Raw genomic sequence first — 25,359 nt, 5'->3', positions numbered from 1 at the left:
AATAGACATAATTATATTTATTACTATCATTAAAAAGTTGATATTAAAACTGGCTTATGTGCAATTTAAATGTTTATATATAAAAAAAAAGTATGTGATTTTTTATTATTACATACATTTAATTAATTAATTAATTAATTGATTATTAAATAAAGTATTTCTGTTTTTGTTGATAATAAATGAAAACTTTAAATAAAAACTTTAATTTTGGTTTCAGTAAAAAAAACATAATTGTGCATCATTAGCATTTATCTGCATTTGCAAGGAAACGATCTTGATCTGTATTCTCACCTGAGCTTGATGTGGTCGACGGGCAGCAGCAGCTCATTGGCAGTGCCCAGTTTGGTGAGGGCAGAGAACACCTGACCCCTCTCCAGCCAGGCAGAGTCATCTGACCCCTCCACACCTCTCCACATCACACACAACACGATCTCCAACAGCAGACGAGACAACTCCTCCTCCGTACGCTGGGCGGAAAAATCAATCAATCAGTCAGTCTCATTTCAAATGAAAAAAAACATTGGCTCTGTTTAATAAAGGTATTTTTTCATTTCATTTAATTAGACATTTTTGGTGTGTTAACCTACTAATAAGTCCTTCACTTTATTACAACTACATTTAAATGATATTTAATACAATTATATTTAAATAAAGTCTCTTATGCTCAACAGAGCATTTATTTGATCAAAAACAGTAAAAACAGTAATGTAAAAAAATTATCTTTTTAGGGTTCTATGATGAATGGAACGTTTATTTTATAATTTTTTGTAACATTATAAATGTCTTTACTGTCACTTCTGATCAACTTGAGTCCTTGCTCAATAAAAATATGAATTATTAATGGTAGTGTAAATTGTAATGTTAGTGTAAATGTAATGCATTATAGGTAAGAAAAAGTTTGTATAAAATGGCAGAAATAGCACTATGATAAAAGACAAAAATGTTTAATAAAAATGGGTTACACTTTATTTTAAGGTGTCATTGTTACAGTGTAATTATATATTGAAGTCCTGAGTAATATTAAGCAACTACATGTACTTACTATAGGGTTGGATTAGGATTTGGTTGAGGGTTAGTTGCATGTAATTATGCATAATTTACTGTTATTACTATAGTAAGTACATGTAACATATGTAACATATGTAACAAGGACACTGTAAAATAAAGTGTTACCTAAAAATGTAAATGTATTACTATTAATCACCGGAATACACGACCATTCCGCCAAGTAAATTAGTTAATTACCCTGTAACAACTGTAAAATCTGCACATTCTTGCATTAATGTACCATGTCTTTCAATGAGACTCATCTATAAATTCTGTTTTAGAATCGCTTGATACCTTCATTATAATAGTTACTTCTTGTTGAGAACTTACAGAGGATTAAAAATGACAACACTATTTGTACGAGGAAGTGATAAATGCTCCACTTACATGCACTCGGAAACACACATCAGATCTCTAGACTCACCTCGCTGTTAAAAGACTCTCCCAGGGACACATTGTCACTGAACAGGAAGTTGTCATCATTCAGAGAGGAAGCTCCGAGGAAAGGTTTATTATTCTCTAGGGGAGACGGTGTGCTAGGCATGCTACCAGGAGTCTGACTGCCACTGTCCCCGTGATCGAACAGATGCACATGGGAAAGGTCCAAACTCAAGACCCCTGCTTTCCCGCCCCAGGCTTTGGGTGTGGGCGCGTCCCCTGGCGTGTCGGAGAGAGACATCAGGTCTCCGTTGTCCAGGCTGTCTATGGACCTGCTGTCTGAGACGCTGTCTCGCTCTTCGTTCACGCTGCCGCCGAGAGTCCTGCGCTCCAGAGGAGGCTCCACACGCACTCCTCCGCTGCTGCGACTCAGCTCCAAACTCCCCAGGCTGGCCGCGTCACCTCGACCCGAACCAGAACCTCCGTCGCTCCCGGGGCTCCGGACGAGCAAGCGCATTAGAGTGCCCTGCCAACACGTCTGCTTGGAGATCTGCAGCGCTGCATCCTGATGAGACTGCAACAGCGCATACAGCTGAGGCGAAAAGAAAGAAAAAGTGCACAAGTTGAGATCATTATAAATAAATATTTTTCTCCTTTTTTTTTCATTTAGTGCACAATGCACATTCGAGTTGCAGTTTAGTTTTCGTTCTTTTGCAAATTCATGTTTTTATTTTAGTTAAAGGGAAGTTTGAAAAAAATTTATGTCCCATGTATGAAGAAAAAAAACAACTTTCTTCACACAAAGCAATCATTCATCAGCTTTAAAAGCCTAAATACATAGCTCAAGTATCATATGTGACCCTGGACCACAAACCCAGGCACTTGGGTCCATTTGTTGAAAATTTAGATTTATACATCATCTGAAAGCTGATTAAATAAGCTTTCCATTGATGTATGGTTTTGATGTATGACCATATTTGGTCGAGATACAACTATGTGATAATCTGGAATCTGAGGGTGGCAAAAAAATTTAAACATTGAGAAAATCTCCTTTGAAGTTGTCCATTTATGTTCGCGATTGTGCTGCATTCACTCACAAAAATAAATGTTTTATATATTTACGGTAGGAAATTTACAAAATAGCTTCATGGAACATGATCTTTACTTAATACCCTAATGATTTTTGGCATAAAAGAAAAATCGATCATTTTGACCCATACAATGTATTGTCGGCTATTGTCACAAATATACCCGTGCGACTTGTGACTGGTTTTGTGATCCAGGGTCACATATGGATTATTTTTGATACATCTAAAGTGTATTTAGTCTTTTTATATGGAAAAGAAACCAATTTGAAAAAAGAAGATTTGTGCTTCAAAAAAAAATTTTTCATACTTTTTATGCATTTTATCCCCCTAATAACATTAATAACTGTGATATGTACATGTGAGAACTGGAGAAAGTGCTCTAACCCTCTTGCATACGGTCAGACGAACACTGGGCCCAGATTTATGGGTCAGCTGAATCACAGCCATCAGATCTTTATAGTTCACCACAGTATCTGGAGGACAAAGAGTTTAAGGTAAAAAAAGGAGGGCATAAGGAAAAACAACATTTCACATCACAAATCCACTGTGGCCTTTATCAATTAATTGCGTTCTCTATATAAAGTACATGTGCATAGATAAGTGCTGGACAATATAGATAAATACATCAAATTTAAATTTAAAAATGTATAAATATAATTCATATATACTCATAATTATAATATGTAAATACACACACACACATATTTATATATACATTTATGCATTCATAAATGGGTGTGTGTAACACAGATATATATAATATATACATACATATATTATAAAACTTTTATGTTAGATGTGATTAATCGATTTCACAGCACTATTAAATATACACAAATTATTACTATTTTTATTATATTATATTTTATATATTACACACTTACTTTATTTGCTTTGAAAATATGTCAATTATGGCAAGACTTTATTTTGATGGTCCACTTTAGACGTTCTACTGACTCTACTCTACTCAAAGTAACTTTGCAACAACATCTCAACTTATTCTACTCACCCTAACCTTAACATAACAGTCTACTAATACTCTAATGAGAGTTAGTTGACATGTAGTTGCAAAGTTCCTTATAGTCAGTAGAATGTCTAAAGTGGACCATCGAAATAAAGTGTAACTTCATTTATTTTGCCACCAAAACTCTTATAAATGTATCATCAATATATGAACCGCCCAAGCCAAGCAAGGACTCAGAGTGTGTGCGGAGTCAGGTGGTGTGTGGATTAGAGTTCATCAGACTGACCAGTAGACAGCACTTGGTGAAGGAGGCACTTGATGAGGGTGGAAGTGAGGTGGAGTTCAGAGAACAGCAGACTGAGGCCAGAGTATCCCACATCCCTCAAACGCAACCTCTGCTTACTCTTCTCATACACACGGTCACACTTCAGCATCCGCTCGAACAACTGAAAAAACACACAGAGTTTGGACTAAAGCAGCCATTCAAATGTCAATATACATACTAATAATACATCTATTTGACAAAGACAGTATCTTAAATTTTTATTTAATGGTAATTTACTTCATTCTCAAATATTAAATAATGCATTATGCATTAAAGGGATACTTCACCGATTATCATTAAGCTTTGTATCAGTAGAAACCCGGTAGTATTTTCGAATGACCGTGCTTCCCTCCCTCATGTCCCCCTGAGACGAGAGATTTCTGTATTGTGTGTCTGGAAAAAAACCTCAGATGATGCAAAAATCATCATTGATCGTCATCTGAGGCTTTTTTGTCCAGAGGCGAGAGACTACAGCCAGTAGGAGGAGCTCCTTACGCATGTGTTCAACCCGCCCATAGGGGGATCTCACGATAAAACGGCCTCTTTATAGTTTCGAGTCGACTAGTAGCCTAGTTGTGTCATTTCTTCCAATACTGCCCTATGTAACCGGTAGGCGTGGCTTGGGAGTGGCCTCGTAGGGCAGCGAAGCAAGTGCATTCTGGGAGTTGTTGTCTTTCATCCACATGAGCCAAAAATACATTTTCTGGCTTTTCTCAGTCTAGAAGGCTCCAACTTCTTAAATAATTTCACATTTCTACTACATAAATGACCCAATTTAAATACACATACATCTTTCCAGCGGTGAAATATCCCTTTGAATAAAGTTGTAGTAAATTTATAGTTGCTGAGCATTCAAATATGAATACATATGTAAATCCAAGTTCTGACTTTTCAAACTATTAGAATGAACATTAAAGTCACAAGGAAATAAAAATGGAAAATTTATTTTAAATGATTTATCCACACACATCATTATTTTTATATTTTTTATATTCATGTGCCTCATAATCTTTAATCATTAAAACTTTCCCTCCCTCTTGCAGTGACATCTCTTCTCTTATGACGTGTTTACTTGCACGAGGGCGGGGCAACCTGTCACATGACATGAGATTGACCAATAGCAAACCACAACCATCCAATCAATTTCCAATGGACAAAATCAAGTCTCGCCCTACATTTGTTCTTGTTGGAGAAGCTGTTTCACTCAGATATAAGTTTTGTATGGTTAGAAATCTAACAGCATGAGGTTTCACTTGCAGAACAACAAGTGATGCACATACGTTATCGTTATTTTTGGATCTCTAACCTCAAGCATGAGAAGCAAACACCTCTGATAATAAAGAGTGTTAAGCGCACCTTGAAGACGTGCTCTCGGAGGCGGTCGGAGTGTTTGTTGTTGAGCAGCAGGGCGTAGCAGGAGTCGGCCGATCCCGGCTCAAACAGCAGCAGGAAGAGCTGGTCCCGTGCAGCGCTGGTCTGGAGAAGAGTCAGCAACAGCTCCAGGATCACACACAGCTACAACACAACACAAGCACTGCGTTCATTTCATTTTCATGTTTAGTTAATGCTTATTGCTAGTAAGTGATAAGAGCAGGAGAAACCGGAAGAGACATCGATTAAATGAATTGGCGGGTCAGTAAATCCAGTTTGTGGTTAAGCACATTGAGGTTTAGGAATAATTAAAATAGAGGAAGACAGACGTTTGCTCTACTGATTAGAAAGGGCAGATCAATAACAATAAAAGGGAGTGCTTCTTTCCTGGACACATGCACAAAACACTCACACAAACAGTCAAACATCACATATAACTAAAAGCTATCTTAATTCAAATAGTAAAGCTAAAATAAATTCTTAAGAAATTGATAGTCAAAATAATCCAAAGTCTTTTTCTATTTAACTTATAGTATGTAAAAAATGCACTGCAGTGATGACAGAGTACACTCTTTAAGTATGAAATAAGATTGTACACTGTTTTAATTTTACAAAATATTTCTTTTTCAAATAAATGATTTTCTTTTGAACTTTCTATTCAGCAAAGAAATATTAACAAAAATATTAAGAATTTTCAACATTGATAATAATCAGAAATGTTTCTTGAGCAGCAAATCAGCATATTAGAATGATATCTGAAGGATCATGTGACTAGAGTAATGATGCTGAAAATTCAGCTATATAAATTATTATATATATAATTATAAATTATATAAATTATTTTTTACAATACATTCAAATTGAAAGCAGTTATTTTAATTTGTAATAATATTTCACAATATTATTGTTTTTACTGTATTTTACAAGACAAAAAATAAATAAAAATCTTACCAACCCCAAACTTCTGAACAGTAGTGTACTATTTTCAGGACACACTAATCCTAATTCCGCTAATATCTTCCTCTTCTCACCTGTTCCTCATCTCCAATGGCAGCGATGTATCCCAGAATGCTCTGGATCTCATCTTGGGTGGTACCCTTGCTGATGTAATACTTCAGAAGGCCACAGAGAGATGCTCTGATTGTCTTAATGTCGTCCTCACTCAGATCTGCATCTTTACTTCCAGAACTAGGAAGCAGAGGGAAAGAGAGAATGGATGGAGTGATGAGAAAGAGGCAGAACAGTCATGAGGTGATAACATCACAGAAAGTGACACAGCAGAGGACTGAGGGATTGTGGGAGATGTAGTCTTACCCATAGTAAAGGCGAACTGTATCCAGCAGGAACTGCACTCCATATTTCTTCCTGAACTGCTTCCTGCTGTCTTTGATGACGGTGGACATGTACTGGATGTGACCTTCACCACGACAAACACATCATGCTCATCACAAATGTACAGGAGCCTCACAAAACGTACACATCATAACTGCACAACAGTGACCGACAACTTTTTCAACAGCCTAGTATTTCTTTCTCACATTCATTTTCTTCATAGGGATTTCAGAGTTTTTAAATCTCTCCTCCAGATTATGGGTAGTTTACTGTTGTTCTTCAATGGGAATTAAACATGATTTTTAAAAATTCATTTGATATCGCACTAATTTGAGGCTTTTACAGAATTGTATTTATAATATCTTGAACAAAATAAAATACATAAAAAATAAAAAAAACAATAACAAAATAAATAAAATAAAATAAAGCAAGCCAAGGGCTAAAGGTTAAGGAGGACTAGGAGTGGCACTTAAAAATAAAATGAAGGAATCAGTTATCAATGTAATAAATCAAACATAAAAATAAATATAAATAAATCGCTATTTAAATGGACAAATTAATAGACATATTAAAACTTATACATGTTTTAAAATTTTGTTAAATAAAATAATTCAACTTTAATAAAAAAAATGTCATATACTGTATAAAACTGTTTACATAATTGCATGTTTTAAAATGTAGGTTAATAAAACCATAAAGTAGAAACCATAAATTATTTAAAAAATGTATATTGCATTTTTTTTTTAAAACACATTTGCTAATTGCTTTTTTATGCATTGTCAAACAAGTTATAAAAAATTAATTTTGCTATGGAGAAAATGAATGGGATTTTGCACAAACATAAATTACAGCATGAATTAAGCACACACACACACACAAACAGAATGTGCGTCCCAATACACATTTATACACTATTCTATGATAGTGCGAGTAGTGTGTTCACACTGAAAATTTCAAAAGTGCACTTTAAATACCGGAATGATGCACTTAATTAACCAAAAAAATGGACTGTCACAGCTTTAATTACATAGCAGAGGGGGAGGGGCTATCAGACGCTGATGTTGAATGACAAAATAACCTTCTAAATTCATACACTCCATGGTTGAATACATAGTGTAGTATAAGTGCAGTGTCTAGTGGGACAGGACTCGAGACTGACCGATGCGCAGGGGGAAATCTCCTTGGTTCCAGATGCTGAAGTTGAACAGCAGGTGTGTGTGGAGCTGCTGCAGGAGCTGCGAGTTCTTCTCATACGTCATCTGCTCAATCAACAGCTGAACCGACACCAACACACTCACGTCCACCAGGAACGCTGGCAACTGCACACAGACACAGAACCAGACGGCTAAATCAAGACATGCAGAGGGAAACGACTGAGAATTCAAGAGAGGGAGAATCATGGGTACCTTCTGCAGCAGAGCTCCTAAAGTGGCCACACCATGCGAGTGCAGAAGTGTTTCCTGGTTTATGGGATGCCGCTGCAGGAAATGCTTGATAACCAGCAAGAACGTCGCTACGAGATTCTTCTCCAGTCTGGCCTCTGAATAATTAATGTCCACAAACATCACACATATAATAATCAGAAATACAGAAAAGCGGCACGTGATAAGATCTTTAAGATGCAAAAGATCAGTAACACATTCATTCTGTCTACCAACAGCTAATAACAGTGTTATTTTAGGATTATTTACATACTCTTAAAATGAAAATTTTCCCATTTTTTTGTAATAATCATAAGCTTAAACACTCAAAATTCAATGCGTGAAAACCATTTTGAAATTGGACATTGCTTTACTATGGAAACTGGTCTTTTATCACAATTTATCACAAACTTTTATCACAAACCTTCAAATTTTGAACACAAATTAATTAGACAAATGGCTTTGAATTTCTAGCAATTTTAGAGTCCAAATTATTTTGTAAAAAAAAATATATATACATACATATATATATATATATATATATATATATATATATATATATATATATATATATATATATATATATATTTATATATTTTGTATAAAATATTATTTTTTTAGTTCAGTTCAAAGGTTAAATTAGCTTTAATTTTTATATTTTCACTTTTCATTTTAATTTTAGTCCTTTTGTTATGTGATTTTGCCATCTTTCCTAGTTTTTTTTGTTTCTTTTTAGCTTTCATTTATATTTATTTCAGTTTTAGTTGAAGTAACTAAGTTTATTTAAAAAAAAATAATGCTATATTTATATTTTATTTCAGCTTTATTTCTGTTACTTTTAACAGTTTTAGTTGCAACACTGTCTAATGATGAGTGTGTGCTCACCGGACGCCCTGTTTGAAGGCAGTATGACCCAGTCTCCCTCAGCGGGTGTGACTGAGTCAGGGCTGATGAACTCTGACCCCGAGCGGTCGACGTGATGTAAATCAGGGGTTAACAAAGTTAACTGTTCCAAGACTGGAAGCAACACAGGAAGCCCTCCAACACAGTTGATCATGTCCTACAAAAGACGAGAGAGAGAGTATGAGCAGGTGTTTAAGGAGAAGGAGAGTTACAGACAGAACTCTGATAGATTACAAAAATGAATAAAGGACGGGAACGGCATACATACTTTGATATCCCAGTTGACCACTTTATTTCCTGTCATGCGACCATGCAGCATATTAGGGGACAAATCCAGACAAATTGGGTTCCTACATGCCTGTATATGCAAGGGAACAATGAGACACGTGATGCGAAAATAAAACGTTTTCAAGGGTTAGTTCACCCAAAAATGAAAATTTTGTCAGTAATCACGCACCCTCATGTTGTTCCAACCCCGTAAGACTTTCGTTCATCTTCGGAACACAAATTAAGATATTTTTTATGAAATCTGAGAGCTGTCTCACTCCTCCATAGGCTTCTAGGTAATCGATATCTGCCATCCCAGTAAAGTTAGTAAAGACATTGTTAAAATAGTCCGAGTGACTACAGTGGCTCAACCTCAACCTAAGTTTATCAAGCAACGAGGATACTTTTTGTGCGTAAAAAAGAAAAAACGACTTTATTCAACTATTCATTTTCCTCTGTGTGTTCCTCTGAGTGAGTTCACGTAGTGTAAAGGCCCTTGCACACTGAGTCCGAAATTTTCGTATGCGTTTTTTCGTATTCGTGATTCGGTGGCTCTGAATTGTCAAAACACCATTCAAAATGCTTGCTACGGATGCAAAAAACGCCGAAAATCGAACCCGATCCAAAAAATTTTATGACGGACGAATGTTTCGGAGGCAGTGTGTAAGCGTGATTGACACAACGTGAGGGCGTATTTATTTTTTTAACGTGTGAAAATTTCGGACACGAATTTCAGACTCAGTGTGCAAGGGCCTTAACAGCGCAGCGCTTCTGGGTTGTACGTCAGAACGTAGGCTCACTATTGGCCAGCATCACACGCATCACACACATGACCAGCGTGGGCCAATAGCGAGCCTATGTTCTGACGTTCAACCCAGACGCGCTGCGCTGTTACACTACGTGAAACATCTCAGAGGCCCACACAGAAGAAAATTAATAGTTGAATAAAGTCGTTATTTTTGTTTGTTTTTTGCGTACAAAAAGTATTCTCGTCGCTTGATAAACTTAAGGTTGAGCCACTGGAGTCACTTGGACTATTTTAACAATGCCTTTACTAATTTTCCTGGGCTGGCAAAGATATCCATTACCTAGAAGCCTATGGAGGAGTGAGACAGCTCTCAGATTTCATCAAAAATATCTTAATTTGTGTTCTGAAGATGAACGAAAGTCTTACGGGGTTGGAACAACACGAGGGAGAGTAATTACTGACAAAATTTTCATTTTTGGGTGAACTAACCCTTTCAGTTAAAAAACAAACAAATATAACATTCTATTGTGCATAATTTCTACCGTATACAGCTCAGTCCTAGGTGACCTACATGCACACCTCACCTTTGGAGAATAGTGTAGCAGAAGTTTAGGTGCCAAGTCTCCGAGTTCAGCTTCTTGGCTTTTAAAGGGAGAAATACAGTTTGGTCCTGCGCTACAGAGGGCTTTGATGTGACTGGCTTGGAGGGGCTCGTGGAAGACCATGACACTTCCCAGCTGCCCTTGCAGTGAGGTGGGACTCCCCCACTCACTGTCCTGAGTCCCGGCGGAAATGAGTTTGGTGACGGACTCAGGTTTGGTCCCTAGCAGCCCACCCCAGCCCGGGAGGATGGCGCCCAAAGACGTGCGTCCCGAGGAATTACCTCCGGAAAACGGAGGGTCTGGGATTTGAGAGGGAGGTGGGGTCGTGGTGCGGTGACCCGCTGAACCGATACAGCATGACGTGAAGGCCTGAGAGAGAGAGAGAGATACAAAGATAAATGAATTGACTGAACAGAAACAGAGTTTAAAGAGGTCCTATTTTGCTTTTTTATATTTTCAACTTTCTTAAGTGTGTAATGTTGCTGTTTGAGCATGAAAAAGCTCTGCAAAGTTACAAAGCACAAAGTCCCTCCAGCAGGAGTTATTCTCTATATCAGTGTCACTGTTTCTGAACTCCCTGAAACGCCTCCATTGTAGTCTTGAGTTTTCTTCCGGCAATGTACATGTCACAATACTCCTAATTTAAATAATTCCTGCCCAATGTATATGTTAAAAAAGGGGCTTGGTTGAGTTGCGTTAGTAGTGTGATGAAATTCGTGGTAAGGGCTGTAAAATTTCCAAAACATGCTCAAAGCGGTTGACCAATCACAAAGCACTGGTCCAGCCGACCAATCAGAGCACATTGTGCTTTTCGGAAGGAGGGGCTTCATAGAGACAGCAATTAAACAGGGGTGTGTTTTCCGTTCAACAACGTAACTGCTTAACTACCATAGTAAGATGCATCGTTAAAGAAATCAACTAGCTAGTCACGACTTTTTTTACGAAACTGTATTGCCGCAAATTTGTCGTTCAACCACGTTGGTTAATGACGTAACGAACATGGTGGAGTAATAACTTAATGACTCCGACACCAATTTTTCACTATAAATTACGGACAAGGCATCCAAGGAATATTTCTTATTTTTCTCAAATTATTTTGGTTTATTTCCAGATTCAATCATAGACTCGTTCCTACATACTAGAGCTCGTACGCACATACGCGGTCTTCAAAAACAGCGCTTTAAATCTCTTAACAAACTAAAAGACTTCAATGACATTTGCATGTATTCCAAATGATACAGATTGTACTGAATGTCAGCTTGCCTATTTTGCTCAAGATGAGGATTTATTAAGCCCACATCATAAAAACCAGAAACTCTGCTTCACAGGCGGAAGCAAGCTGTCGTCCCAACCCCACAACTTTGCGATGCTGTTTGTGATGTTCGTTGGAACGATGGTTTCGGAAAAACACAGACTCGTTGAACTATGCTGATAATGACGGAACTTGCGACCATAGTTGGCTAACGATAGTTTCGGGAAACACACCCGAATTTTTCAATAAGAAACGGTACAGTATCGGTTGTTTCTCTCACCTCAGTCATGGTTGGGTATTTTAAAGGTGCTGATAGTTTCTGCTGTCCATCCACAAAAATGTAAACCAGACTCTGGCCAAACGGCCTCTTCCCCGGCACGTGGACTACACCAATGCTGTGCTGCAGGTCAGATACAAACATCTCATTACAACTCAATTTCGCTTTGGTCTTGGACAAAGAACTGGGTTGTCCACGCTGTAACAAAATACACAAATATTTATTTGGTCATGTGACTCACCCAGAGCGAATCACAGAAGCAGTAGTCAGGCAGCATGACGGTGACGTATTCTTTCTTAGTGCACACGGCAACCACAAGCACTCCAGCTGAACTGATAAAGGCCTCGAACCCGGTGCCGCCCGGGGTGAAAAAACTATGCACATAGAAAAACATAAGAACAAGCTTTTATAAATCAGTCCACATAGTGAAAATGAATTAAATGTTACATTTAGGATGTGCAAATGCAAAAAAAAAATTTTTTTAATTGAAACAGATGAACAATTACAAAATATTTGCAATGATTTTACATTACATTTAATAAGTTTAAAAGTTAAAAAACATTTTTTTAAATAATAAAATATACTGACTCTTGGTGCAAATACACTACAGTTCAAAAGTTTGGGGTCAGTAAAATGTTTATTTTTTTCAGCAAGGATACATTAAATTGATCAAAATGACACTAAAGACATTTATAATGTTACAAAAGATTTCTATTTCAAATAAATGCTGTTCTTTTGAACTTTCTATTGATCAAAGAATCTTGAATATGAAGATTCTTTGAATATGAAGAATTCAAAGTTATTTTAAATGGCAATAATATCACAGTATTTGTAATTAAATAAATGCAGCCTTGGTGAGCATAAGAGACTTCTTTCAAAAACTAACCTAACTTACTCCAAACATTTGAATGGTTCTGTATAAACATTATTTTGCCCACTTATTTATCTTGTTTCCTTTCCCACCAAAATCCCCATCACACCAGTAATCTCTTTTATTTCCATTCTTACCTGTACAACTGTTTCCTCTTCTCTCCTTTACTGGACGGGTCCAGCTGATCTTGGTCCATTGACAGCCATGCAAAGAAGCTGAAGGCGTAGCCTGGCCATCGGAGGATAGTCGGCACGGAGATGCCAGCCATGGGCGGTGACAGATCAAAATACTGCATGGCGCTCTCCAGGCCCTGTTTACGCACCATCCCCAGGAGCGAGCGCAGAACCGGACCCACATACGGGTGAGCGCGGCCCGGTTCGTCCTGCCGCAGGAGTCTCAGTAGATTCTGGAGCTCAGAGGAACTCAGCGATTGACTGCCTAAAGAACCCAACAGCCCCACGAGACTCTCGGCACAGGCCCGGTGTAGCCGCTCGTGCCTCTCCAGAGCCGACAGCAATCTGAGAGTCATGGAAGAGTTGACGCAGGTGGCTCTCGTCCGCCGGTTCAGACCGCAGATCCGCCGGAGCCAGTCCGCAGTGAAGATCTGCAGCTCGGCAGAGTCCATCTCTGGAAGCCACTGGATCAGGAGCAGGAGAGGGTCCACGTTACTGATGCCCAGGAGGCCCACGGATGAATGTTCACCTTCAACAGCCTGTGGGAATACAAGGACGAAAAGAAAGGACGTGAGACGACTCCGTTCCAAAAGTAGTGGGCTGCCCACTCAAGGTAAATTTGAAGGCATCAACGTGGTAAATAGTCAGATCACTCGAGACATATGCTAATACCAAATGTAAACAGTAGGGGTGCAATGGATCGCTGTTGCTTCGTGATCCGTATGGACCAGGCCGCACGGTTCTGCACGCATGCGATTCGCGGATTAATTGCTAAGTTTAACCATCACAGACTGAAAGTTTATCATTTGCACGTTTTTATAAAAAATGTTGGCTCATATATCTCTTTTAATTCCTTTTATAGCTGTCTTAATTTTCCTTCCTTTGATTTTGTGATTATTTTAATTCCTTTCTGTGTAAAGCACTTTGAATTGCCATAGTGTATGAAATGTGCTATATAAAGAAAGTAACGTGCCTAGCCTATTTACACATTCAAGTGATTTTAAACCGTTCAAGCGCAAGAAGAGGTAAAAGAGAACTCGATCACGCACTGTTACCTGAGCTGTTATTATAACACATACTCACAAAATTATGTTAAAATACCCATCTCGACAAGTATTCTCATAAACACAGACAGTTTTGTCTTAAGTGAACGTAAACAGTTGAGAAAGAAATAGGATGTGTATCATTAAATTGGATCAGTTCATTAGGTCCTAAAGAGAAAGCAGCCTATAAAAATCTGCTGCAAAACAAAAGAGCAAAACAAAGATGAATCTATGTTATATTTAAACAGGGAACACTATATTGTTAGTTTTATACCTGAATACTACTGATAGACCTTACTTTATTTGTGTAAAGGTGACTTGACTTGATGAGAAAGAAAGGGGCAGAAAACATCATGTGACTGACTCACAAGAAAACCGGAAGTGTTCATCTCACCATATTCATGAGTTCCTTCAGCAAGTGTCTGGACGGCTGACCCAGTGACACCAACACTTCATACAGGTGAGTGTAGCCAATCCGCTCCTTAAACACTTCCTACAAGGAAACAAAGTTGGCTTTTAGTTATTATTCTATAAGTTTAAATTAGTTGCTGAATAGTTCAATTTCACTAGTTCAAAATCCTTAGTCAACATATCCTGAAAGAATAAGAATAACCTGGAACCAGTCCAAAAGAATCCTCATGGATTCAAATACGAATCAAATAAAGATTCCTAATGGTTATTAATCTTTGATCTATAACAGATCTATAACAGAAAAAAAGATTATATTCACAACATAAATGTTAATGATTTTTCCAGGCCTAGAATAATTTTTTTAAATCCCACATAGTTCCAAGTATTTCACGATCATGGAAATCCTGTCCTAAAGGTCCAATTTATTTTACTGCTAATTATATGCATAACTACACTACCATTCAAAAAAGTTTGGGGTCAGTATTTATTTTTTTCTTTAAAGAAATGAATCATTTTATTCTGCAAGGATGCATTAAACAGATCAAAAGTGACAGAAGAGAAAGTGCTATAATGTTACATGTTTTAAATAACAGATTTATAATAAAAAAATCTCAATTTAACATCGTTTCTTGAGCAGCAAATCATCATATTAGAATGATTTCTGAAGGATCATGTGACACTGAAGACTGGAGTAATGATGCTGAAAATTCTGCTTTACATCACAGGAATAAATTACATTTTTACATATATTCACATAGAAAACAGTTATTTTAAATTGTAATAATATTTCACAATATTAATGTTTTAATGTATTTTTGATCAAATAAATGCAGTCTTGGTGAGACTTATTGGCGATCACAAGAGACTTGTGATAAAAGATAAAAAAACATAAAAACAAGTACTGACTCAAAACCTTTGAATGGTAGTGTATAAAGAAATATGTAAATTTGTTATATGTTGGAATTCTATTATTACAAACCTTTGCAGCAGGAGACTTGTGCATCACTGTCGAGAGGGTTTTAATCGTTGCCACGGCAAGAGAGTCGAGCCTCCCTTGGAACACCTGATTGGAGGAAAACGCAGTCAATCAAGAGATACAGCCAATGGCTGAAGACTTACAGTGTGCCGTGTGTCCTGTTCTATTCCTGCCCTGTCGGTTCACTTTGCCATGCAAATAATGAATGAAAAGCCACGATGAGGAGCTTTGTTCATCACCAGAACCATGCTTGCATGAATAGGCAGGAATAGAATCAGGCATAAATGATAATTTATGTTGATTATCTGAGTGAAATTGTTTGAGTTCTGAGCCTCTGATTAAGATGACGTCAGATCATCATGACTGCTCAGATCTGAAACTAAAAACTCCCCATCACCAAACACACACACATCCTATATATATACATAGACATCAAAACCCCTCCACAACACAAAAGAACTCTGTCCAGCCACTCCTTATCATGAGACTCCTGATTGGCTGATTGCAAAAATCATGTGACGTTCGATGCAATTGGCTAATTCATAACAGATAAGAATACGACAAAGACCGGCTGGAGAGTGACAAGAACTGAGCAGCAATAAACAGAATAAGACATGAAATCACGGAGGTCCTTCTATACAGCGATAAGCACACACAGCTATAGGCCGATCATCTCCACCAGCAACACAAGACTGCTGAGGTCACAGCATTCAACCCTGTTACCATAACCATACCACCAGAGGAAAGGTCGAAGGGGGAACGGAACGGGAGGGAAACAAGCAAAGCAAAATAAACAGAATGAGATTGAATGATGATTATTGAAAGCATGACTGAGTAAATAAACTAAAGACCACTCCATTACAAGCTTCCACATTCACAGCACTTTAAATGCAGAAATGGACTTATATATGATTGTTTTGATACCGAAACAGGGAAGTGCTGAATGGCTTGTGAAAAAGGGCTGATCACTTACTGTATGGCGGCAATAGATTTAGATGCGACACTCTGTGTGTTGTCAGGCCACAGTACGAAAAATGCATGCAATATGGGTGGGTAATATAAGCAAAAACGTATACTTTTCAATACAAAATTTATTACGAGATTCTTAAACATTTTGGTTGACCTTTATGATATAAAATGTATCCAAAAACCACTGAGAAAGTTCATTTAAACTTAAGTGACAGACCAGCATATTAGCCAAATGAACATATATTAACAGACACAGAAAATATATTCCATACAATTTTTATATTATACATTATACACACACATATACATATATATACACATATATATATATATATATATATACATACAGTGCTATGCATACGTTTAGACACCCATGCTAAAGTTGACTAAAAAGAGGAATAAAAAATCTTTTGGAAATTGAACTTAATGCCTTAATTTAAAAAATTAGGAAAAATCCAACCTTTAAGGACACCAATTTTCTTTGTGAATGAATAATGTATCGTAAATAAATAAATGTTCTTCCTTAAAATACAGGGTGCATAAGTTTGGACACCCCTATGTTAAATTCCCATAGAGGCAGGCAGATTTTTATTTTTAAGTTTTTTATTTTATTTTTTAGGATACTATGCATCCTGATAAAGTTCCCTTGGCCTTTGGAATTAAAATAGCCCCACATCATCACATAGCCTTCACCATACCTAGAGATTGGCATGGGGTACTTTCCATAAGATCATCTCTCAATGCAAATCAAACTAGCTATTAGGCTAACTGAAATAAAACCATGCCAATCTCTAGGTATGGTGAAGGCTATGTGATGATGTGGGGCTATTATAATTCCCAAGGCCAAGGGAACTTTATCAGGATGCATAGTACCAGTATTACCATGAAGTAACTGGCCTTTAAAAATAAAAATCTGCCTGCCTCTATGGGAATTTAACATAGGGGTGTCCAAACTTATGCACCCTGTATTTTAAGGAAGAACATTTATTTATTTATGATGCATTATTCATTCACAAAGAAAATTGGTGTCCTTAAAGGTTGGATTTTTCCAAATTTTTTAAATTAAGGCATTAAGTTCAGTTTCCAAAAGATGATTTTTTATTCCTCTTTTTAGCCAACTTTAGTATGGGTGTCTAAACTGATGCATAGCACTGTATATATATATATATATATATATATTTAGTACAACTTCTAAAAGCTAGTTTTAATTTCAGCAATTTATATAGTTATATAATATACTTTATTATATATTCATTATTATTTAAATTTACATTAGAAATAAGATTAATAAAAAAAATTTACTTCCCATTATTAAACTGGATTGTTTATAATATATATTTATTAGTGCTGTCAAACGATTCAAATATTTAATCGCGATTAATCGCACATTTTTATCTATTCTAAATGTCCCTTGATTTCTTTTTGTCCCATTATTTTTTTTCTCATTTTAATGCTCTTATCAACATGGAAAAGTGGATCGGCTTGCTTTGTGCAAATGTTTTTGTTTTTTTATTGAAAACAACATTGGCATATACTGTAGTGTTCAATTTCACACTAACATTCACACTTGGAGCAAATAATCGCATCAGAGAATTCGCATCAGCTGTGTGTGTGCTTGGCCATCAAGTGGTGTTTCAGACTGGACGTGCTGCGATGATAGCTCAGTTCACAACGACAAAACACACAGATCACTTTGGTCTTGTCAATATGGCAACTTTTTAAAAGTAAACTTTCCATTCAGAATCTTATTGGCATCCATTTCTGCGTCTCGCGCTCGCCATCCACTCAAAACGTAACGTTAGCCTACTACTCTTCGGCCGGCTCGCAAGCCCAAAACAAGTGTGTGCGGCGTGCCAGTTGTTTTGCTTCCGGTCTAGCTAGATCCGGTGTGGTGTTGTAGTTTTTCTAACGTTACTAGTTGTTGCCTAGTCTGCTTTTTATATATACAGTTTGAATTAAATGTTTCATAAATTTATCAGTTTATCAGAATTTATCAGTATTTATACTATATAAAAATAATAATTATTTAAAATTATTTTATATCTATATTATTTGTATTATATATAATTTTATATTAAGATGTAAGTTCCAAGAATTAAAAGAAAAATAGTAATAATCTGCTCGTTTCAACCAGTATATCACCCACCCCTGCAAGTTTATATGTGACTTTTCTGACTCATAGTAACCCTGCTCAGGTGAGCAAGAGAGAGGGGGGGGAGGGGGTCTTGTCCTGGAGTGGTCATGTGGGCGGCGGGGGGGGGGGGGGGCGGGGGGGGGGGGGGGGGGGCGTAGGTGAGCGGGAGTGACAGGAAGCACATGGGCGGTACCTGAATCTCACTCTCTCCTGTCAGTAACCTGTTGGTTAAATCTTTCTGGTCCTTGTCTGCAGCTGTGCACCTAGCGTTAACCAGCTGCAGGGCAGAGCCGACCGCAGCAAGCACAGCCGGTCAGATGAGAGGAAAGGGCAAAGGGTTAAGGTTAAACGGTAGGAGGTCAAAGGTCATGACCCTAAGTGCCTAAGTGTTCCGTCGCTAAAGGACAGAAACATGCATGGATAGAAGGCAGTGCTGCAGTTTAGATACGTGTACATGCTGTAAAGTGGTAACTATGTAAGCACAGTAAGACAGTTTTAATAGCAACATACTAAAGAGACAGTTGAAACAATTTTGCACAAAGCATACGGTTCTTTAAGGCAACGAAAAACAAACACAGGATTGCAAACATTTACACAAGAAACTGATTGGCGAGACGAATTCTCTCATGTGCATAAACACACACAGAAAATCCTGCAACTGAACAATCAGTTAAATGACAATAGATTCTGACAGGATCTAAAACACACTCAAACAGACGGATGTTCCTGTCAAACACTGTAATGAACGTCAGATATTCATTATTAACATCCTGTAAAAGTCCTTTAGTGTCAATAGAGTTCAACAGTTGGGTTCTGGAATTTCCCATTCAAAATCACCATCTTTAAATCAAGATCTTTAAAGGTGCCCTTGCATGGATTATTTTATTATTTTAGAATGTTTCCTGGGGTGCCCTTATAATGTTAGTATGTTTTCTAGATCAAAATTTGTTATAATTTAGAAATAAAAGGCATTTTTCCCTGATTTTAGCCTCTGATTTGAATACTCTGTTTGAAGGGGCGTGTCTGCTTTGAGACTTCAGTGTAAACGCCCACTGCTGTGATTGGCTGCTGTGAGACTTCAGTGTAAACGCCCACTGCTGTGATTGGCTTCTGTGAGACTTCAGTGTAAACGCCCACTGCTGTGATTGGCTGCTGTGAGACTTCAGTGTAAACGCCCACTGCTGTGATTGGCTGCTGTGAGACTTCAGTGTAAGCCTGTTGATCACGTGAATGAAAATCTTATCGTTGCAACGCAGTTTCTGCACTCTCACAAATGATTTCACTAATGCAAACATGATGTACGTACAGTAAGAGCTTCGTTGTGCAGTGTAACAGCGTCATTGATTTCATAACGAGTTTTGGCAAGTGTCCAGATAAACACGCGCGGTGTGATTGACAGCTTGGGCGATTGGAAAGGGATTGTTCTTTGATCGCTATCTGCATATTAATCACAGTTTAAGTACGATTATTTTCATCCTACTAAGAGAAACGACGTGAAGTTGATGGTTTAGTCGCTGGCTTGATTTACTGATGCATAAACAGTTTTGAACGACTTTGAGAAAGATTATCTGTCTGAACTTGAACAATTACACATCAGACATTCACATAACCCAGTGGTTCTTCAGAGGCTCGGATGAAGGAACTAAAAAAATACCTTTGTGTTCATTTGTACATCCAAACACTGAGCAACTGCCATGCTTTGCTCGTTTGCAAGCCATGATGTCTCTCGAAGAAAAATGATTCGGACGATGATTCGGCTGCGCAGTTCCGCCTGGCCTTGAACATGGGCTGGCATATGCACATTTTTGGAGGCGTACATATTAATGATCCCGACTGTTGCGTCACAGTCGGTGTTATGTGGAGATTCGCCTATTTTTCAGGGGTGTTTTTCAAAAACGAGATTTAAATAAGAAGGAGAAAACAATGGTGTTTGAGACTCACTGTATGTCATGTCCATGTACTGAACTCTTGTTATTTAACTATGCCAAGATAAATTCAATTTCAAATTCTAGGGCACCTTTAAGGTTGTTAACTTGTTAACGTTTAAAGAATCACATTTAATTGCTGAATTCTTACACTGTTGAAAAAAAAAAAGTGCAAAAATGTTATCTTTCAGCCTGTCTGCAAAGGTACACCTTGGTGCAATATTTACAGTAACCCTAAAGGATGCATATTATATTAGTATGTTAAGGAAATAATATGTACCCTTAGGGAATTACTTTGCACCCTTAGGGTACTTTCACTCTTTAGGGTTAGATAATTATTTTTTCATAAGGATAATAAGTTATTATAATTATATAGTATCTTGTTTTGCAGGCTAATAGAGGCTGTTCAAAAGTTTGGCGTCAAAGTTTTTAATGTTTTTGAAAGTAGTCTCTTCTGCTCACCAAGGCACTTATTTAATAATAAAAAAAAAAAAACAGTAAAAACAGGAATATTGTGAAATATTATTACAATTTCAAATACCTGTTTTCTATTTGATTTTTTTTTTTAAGGTGTAATTTATTCCTGTGATCAAAGCTGAATTTTCGGCATCATTACTTTGTCACATGATCCCTCATAAATCATTATAATAAGCTGATTTGCTGCTCAAGAAACATTTCTTATTATTATCAACAATGTTGAAAATATTGTTGACCTGCTTAATACTTTTGCGGACACTGCAATCTTTTTTTTTTTTTTAAGATTCTTTGATAAATAGAAAGTTCAAAAGAACAACATTTACTTGAAATCGTAATATTATAAACGTCTTTACTGTCGTTTTGATCAATTTAATGCAGTATTAATTTCTTTAAAACAAACCTTTCTGACTGAGCCCAAACTTTTGAACAGTATTATAGGTAATGTTAGCCAGCAGCTTCCTTACCAATGTGATAGTTACCATGAGATGCTAGTCGTAGCATTAGAGCATAAGAGACAGCAGTGGTGTTTTCTAATAAGAACATATATTAAGAAGACACAAAAACCTAGATAATAAAGTATTCACAATGGCTTATTATGGGAATAGTAGTTCATTCATTCCCTCATAAAAGACACCAAGTACAAAGTCTTTTTCCCCACAGGCCTTTTTTTCTGATTTTCAAATACTGATTCATCTCAGAGAGGCTTAGAAGATTTCAAGACTCATAACACTTTACTAAAGTGAATGCTTCCAAAATAAAGGGGCCTGACTAAGTCATTGTTGAGCTCTATTTGTGCAGTGTAGTGTAGTGTTGTAAGAGGAACTCACCTTACTGTTCTGCAGGAGTCGGGTCAGATGCTCGAAACAGTTGCTGTTGAGAAAGATGGCCTGCAGAACTGGTCGGTCGGAGCACTCAAACATATCCTGAATGGTTTCTGAGTGAAAAGGAGAACAGGATTCAGAACAGCACTGCGGTCAAGTGCAAACAATTAAAATAGGAAGTCTTTTTCTTTTTAAATTGGGTCTACTAGAATAGGTGTACATTGTTTTTCACAAAACTGACATTGTTGCAGCACCTCTCTTCCCAGTCTGTCAGTAACTCTGTCTCTATGAAGAAAAGCGCAGTGTGCTCTGATTGGTCAGCTGGACCAGTGTGTTGTGATTGGTCAACCACTTAGAGCGTGTTTTGGAAATGTCCCGCCCCTTACAATAACCGCGAATTTCAACACACTACTGACTAACTCAAACAAGCCCCGCCCCTTTTTTTTAGCATATGCCTTGGGGATCAGTTATTTAAATAAGGAATATTGTGGCGTGCTCGTTCCCAGAAGAAAACTCAAGACTTCAATCGAGGCGTTTCAAGGAGTTCAGAAACAGTGACACTGATAGAGAGAATAACTCCCGCTGGAGAGGCTTTGTGATTTGTAGCCTTTCATTAACATTGCAGACTAGAGAAAGTAGGAAATGTAAAGAGCATAACAGGTGCTCTTTAAGGAACACAACACGAGAGACCGATCTACTCACCAAGCATGTTCACCTGTAACCCAACAAAGCGGCTCTCCCAGTGCCGAGAGCGGGGTGGCGTCGGATGACCTTTGACCTGCGCTGTGGCGGCGGGGTCTGAGTTGAGCAGTTTGAAGTAGCTCTCGAGCACGGAGCTGATCTCCACCTGTCTCTGATCGGAGCTGCTGGCCAGGAGCCGGTGCACCACCTCCCTCAAACAGCCCAGAGTCAACAGAGCCTTCCTGTCAGGAGCCTCGCTGTCCCAGTCCTCCCCATCTCCACCTCCGCTCAGACACTCGCCTGTACCCAGCACTCCCAGCAGCACCTCCATAGTGGCCGGGGATATGGCCAGCAGAGCGTTACGCTGTTGAGACAAAAGACACATTAAAAGAGACACAGAAAACAGAATTGTTTGCATCCCGTTTAGGGTTTGAATTTTAACGATTCCGATTCTTATCGATTCCAATAAGGTAGATTGCTTTTCTTTCTTTTTTTACGTAGACATCACATTTATTCTAGATCTTATTGCAAAATATTTAATTTTGAATCTCTGAATATCAATAACAAAAATCAACAAGCTTAAGAATACTTACAAAAGGAAAAATATTTTAGCCTAACTAATATCAATTTCAAATTATTAATGACAAGTAAACAATCAGTAATTAAAAAAGAACAAAAACAAATTAGCAATCGCACAAGTAAATACAACTGAACAAAGATACGAATTAAATAAACAGTTTTTTAAGATTTTCAGGCATTCAGAAACTGTAATCAAATGGAAAATAACAGCACTTCATAAATAAAATATACATTAAAAATATAGTTACAGAAGTTATTCAGTCAAGAACAGCGAGTGAATTTTCTCTGTCTTTTGCTGTTTGATTAACGTTATTATAGAGACGGCAGCAGGAATATTAGGCTGCTGTCCCTTTAAGAGCTTCAGGAATATTAGGCTGCTGTCCCTTTAAGAGCTGCAGGAATATTAGGCTGCTGTCCCTTTAAAGCGGGGCTCAGTAACATCGGGATTTCTTCGCTGTATTCTCGCTTTTTGCTCGCAGGTTTCTCTCTAGAGCTCCCCCCACAGCTTCGGAAAAGATATTTGACAACACTGTTGTAAAAACTCGTTTGCTATTCTCAGACACCAGAGGCTACATCAAAGCAGATGGGATATTCTTTAAAACGTCTTCTTCATTCGGGTTCGAACAGCGTGAGGGAGCGCAATAATGACGGCATTTTAGCAGATTTATTTTGGCCGTAAAGCAATTGTTTACATCGCGAGACCTGATATCACGCGATACTTCCTGACGCGGCGGGCGGCGGCCCGCCACCCCAAAGTTGCAAGTGCGTATTTTCCGCTCACGGGCACCAGAGGGGTGCGAAACGACCACCATTCAACCCGAAATAAGTAATATAAGTGCGTGTTGCGTCTTGCGCTTGAATGGTTTAAAATCAAATTAAAATAACTTTTTCAGTACGTTCACTTTAGATATGTGTGCAGCACAGAAAACAGCGTGCGACTCTTCTTGCGCTTGAATGGTTTAAAGTCATATTAAAAATGCACACAAAGGAATCGATAAGAGGAAATACAATTTTACCACCATAACTGATAAGTCACTTTATTATTTGATCTAAAACTTCAACACTACTCTTTTGCTGCAGTGGTGTACACATGTGGATATGAGCTCACCTGTCCACCCGCGACGATGGATCCAAACAGGTGCAAAAGGCAACATTTCAGACTGTCCTTCAGGTGCTCACTCTCCTGAAAACATTCTGAAACACACACACACGCATGAATGAAGAGGTGTCTGCTTTTTATGCAAATGACATATGGCAACAACAGCATGCTGAATTATTTTCTTGTATGCATCCTGTGACACTTTACTACTCTGGGTCTCTTCGGTACAGAATGTTTTTCACACATTCCTCAGTGCTACGGACTGAGAGTGAAGTATTAACTGCATTAAAGGGTAACTCTCGCCAAAATTGAACCTAGGCTCTTTTTGTTAATCTACTCGAGGCAAACTTTCGTGTAAAGGCATAATTAGAATGGAAACGCCACTTTTAAGTTTGACCGTATTTTCGTTTTAGGTCAAATTGCCTTTTGAATGGGAGTGCATGGGGCTATTTTTAAAACACTAAGAAGGCTCGACACAACATGAAACTGTGCTCGAAGTATCACCAGGGGCTCTACACATGAACTTGAGCATTGACTACATTTTTTCTGTACACAAAGTTTACTAAAAAAAAGGTTTTGTATGACTCACTTTATCAGGTAGTGTGTTCCGGCCGTCGGCATTTTGTCAGTCAAAAATAGTCGATCTCCGAATGCAACGTAACCGGGAGGAGAGTAAAGATGGAAAGCTCCTAAAGCTTAGTTCCATATAAATTCACGGATAATTTGTTGTTTTGTCGTTAGTGAAAGTCAATATTGACCTTGTATTTGAAAAAGGATCCTCATATAATAATGAAATGATTCAGTGATACAGATCGACTATTTTTGACTGACAAAATGCCGGCGGCCGGGAAGAACAGGAAGAGTTGTTCAAAACCTTTCAAAAGGCATTTTGACCTAAAACGAAAATACGGTCAAACTTAAAATTGGCGTTTCCATTCTAATTATGCTTTTACACGAAAGTTTGACTCGGGTAGATTAACAAAAAGAGCCTAGGTTCAATTTTGGCGAGAGTTACCCTTTAACGCACAGGTACAGTCACCAACACACTGACACTTCATGTCTCTGGCTTCACCCGTTGACATAGAGATAAGCAGTGTGAGGTTATAAGACACTGAGTCTGCTTTGTTTAGAGAGCGCGGGTTATGTGCCATCGCTGAAGGCCAAATGATAAAACAGCAGATTTGATCAGTCATTAAACAAACCACAAGCCCCACAGGGTTCATCC

The 25,359-nt window shown here is 37.8% G+C and overlaps 1 protein-coding gene across 7 annotated transcripts in view; it reads right to left on the bottom strand.

The window, feature by feature from the left end:
• The window catches only part of nbeal1 (neurobeachin-like 1), a 61,792-nt gene that overhangs the window by 20,036 nt on the left and 16,397 nt on the right, over window positions 1–25,359 (bottom strand). For 5 of the 7 annotated variants that reach the window (XM_084424803.1, XM_084424804.1, XM_084424800.1 and 2 more), the window contains exons 8-28: window positions 24,144–24,229; window positions 22,478–22,820; window positions 21,782–21,888; window positions 18,746–18,829; window positions 15,453–15,536; window positions 14,457–14,555; window positions 12,984–13,558; window positions 12,217–12,349; window positions 11,979–12,098; window positions 10,429–10,815; window positions 9,098–9,187; window positions 8,812–8,986; window positions 7,912–8,045; window positions 7,665–7,824; window positions 6,488–6,590; window positions 6,205–6,361; window positions 5,159–5,317; window positions 3,764–3,923; window positions 2,898–2,986; window positions 1,472–2,017; window positions 292–467 (exon numbers count right to left, since the gene is read on the bottom strand). In XM_084424803.1, coding sequence (XP_084280929.1) covers window positions 292–467; window positions 1,472–2,017; window positions 2,898–2,986; window positions 3,764–3,923; window positions 5,159–5,317; window positions 6,205–6,361; window positions 6,488–6,590; window positions 7,665–7,824; window positions 7,912–8,045; window positions 8,812–8,986; window positions 9,098–9,187; window positions 10,429–10,815; window positions 11,979–12,098; window positions 12,217–12,349; window positions 12,984–13,558; window positions 14,457–14,555; window positions 15,453–15,536; window positions 18,746–18,829; window positions 21,782–21,888; window positions 22,478–22,820; window positions 24,144–24,229 — 3,967 coding nt within the window. The remainder of the gene's footprint in view (window positions 1–291; window positions 468–1,471; window positions 2,018–2,897; window positions 2,987–3,763; window positions 3,924–5,158; window positions 5,318–6,204; window positions 6,362–6,487; window positions 6,591–7,664; window positions 7,825–7,911; window positions 8,046–8,811; window positions 8,987–9,097; window positions 9,188–10,428; window positions 10,816–11,978; window positions 12,099–12,216; window positions 12,350–12,983; window positions 13,559–14,456; window positions 14,556–15,452; window positions 15,537–18,745; window positions 18,830–21,781; window positions 21,889–22,477; window positions 22,821–24,143; window positions 24,230–25,359) is intronic. The other 2 variants (XM_084424806.1, XM_084424805.1) reach the window with 1 other exon arrangement.

The sequence above is a fragment of the Rutilus rutilus genome, assembly GCF_951802725.1.
Source record: "Rutilus rutilus genome assembly, chromosome: 12".
In the NCBI taxonomy this organism is placed as follows: Eukaryota; Metazoa; Chordata; class Actinopteri; order Cypriniformes; family Leuciscidae; genus Rutilus; species Rutilus rutilus.
The sequence above is the reverse complement of the archived record's forward strand: the minus strand, read 5'-3'. Positions and strand labels throughout refer to the sequence as shown.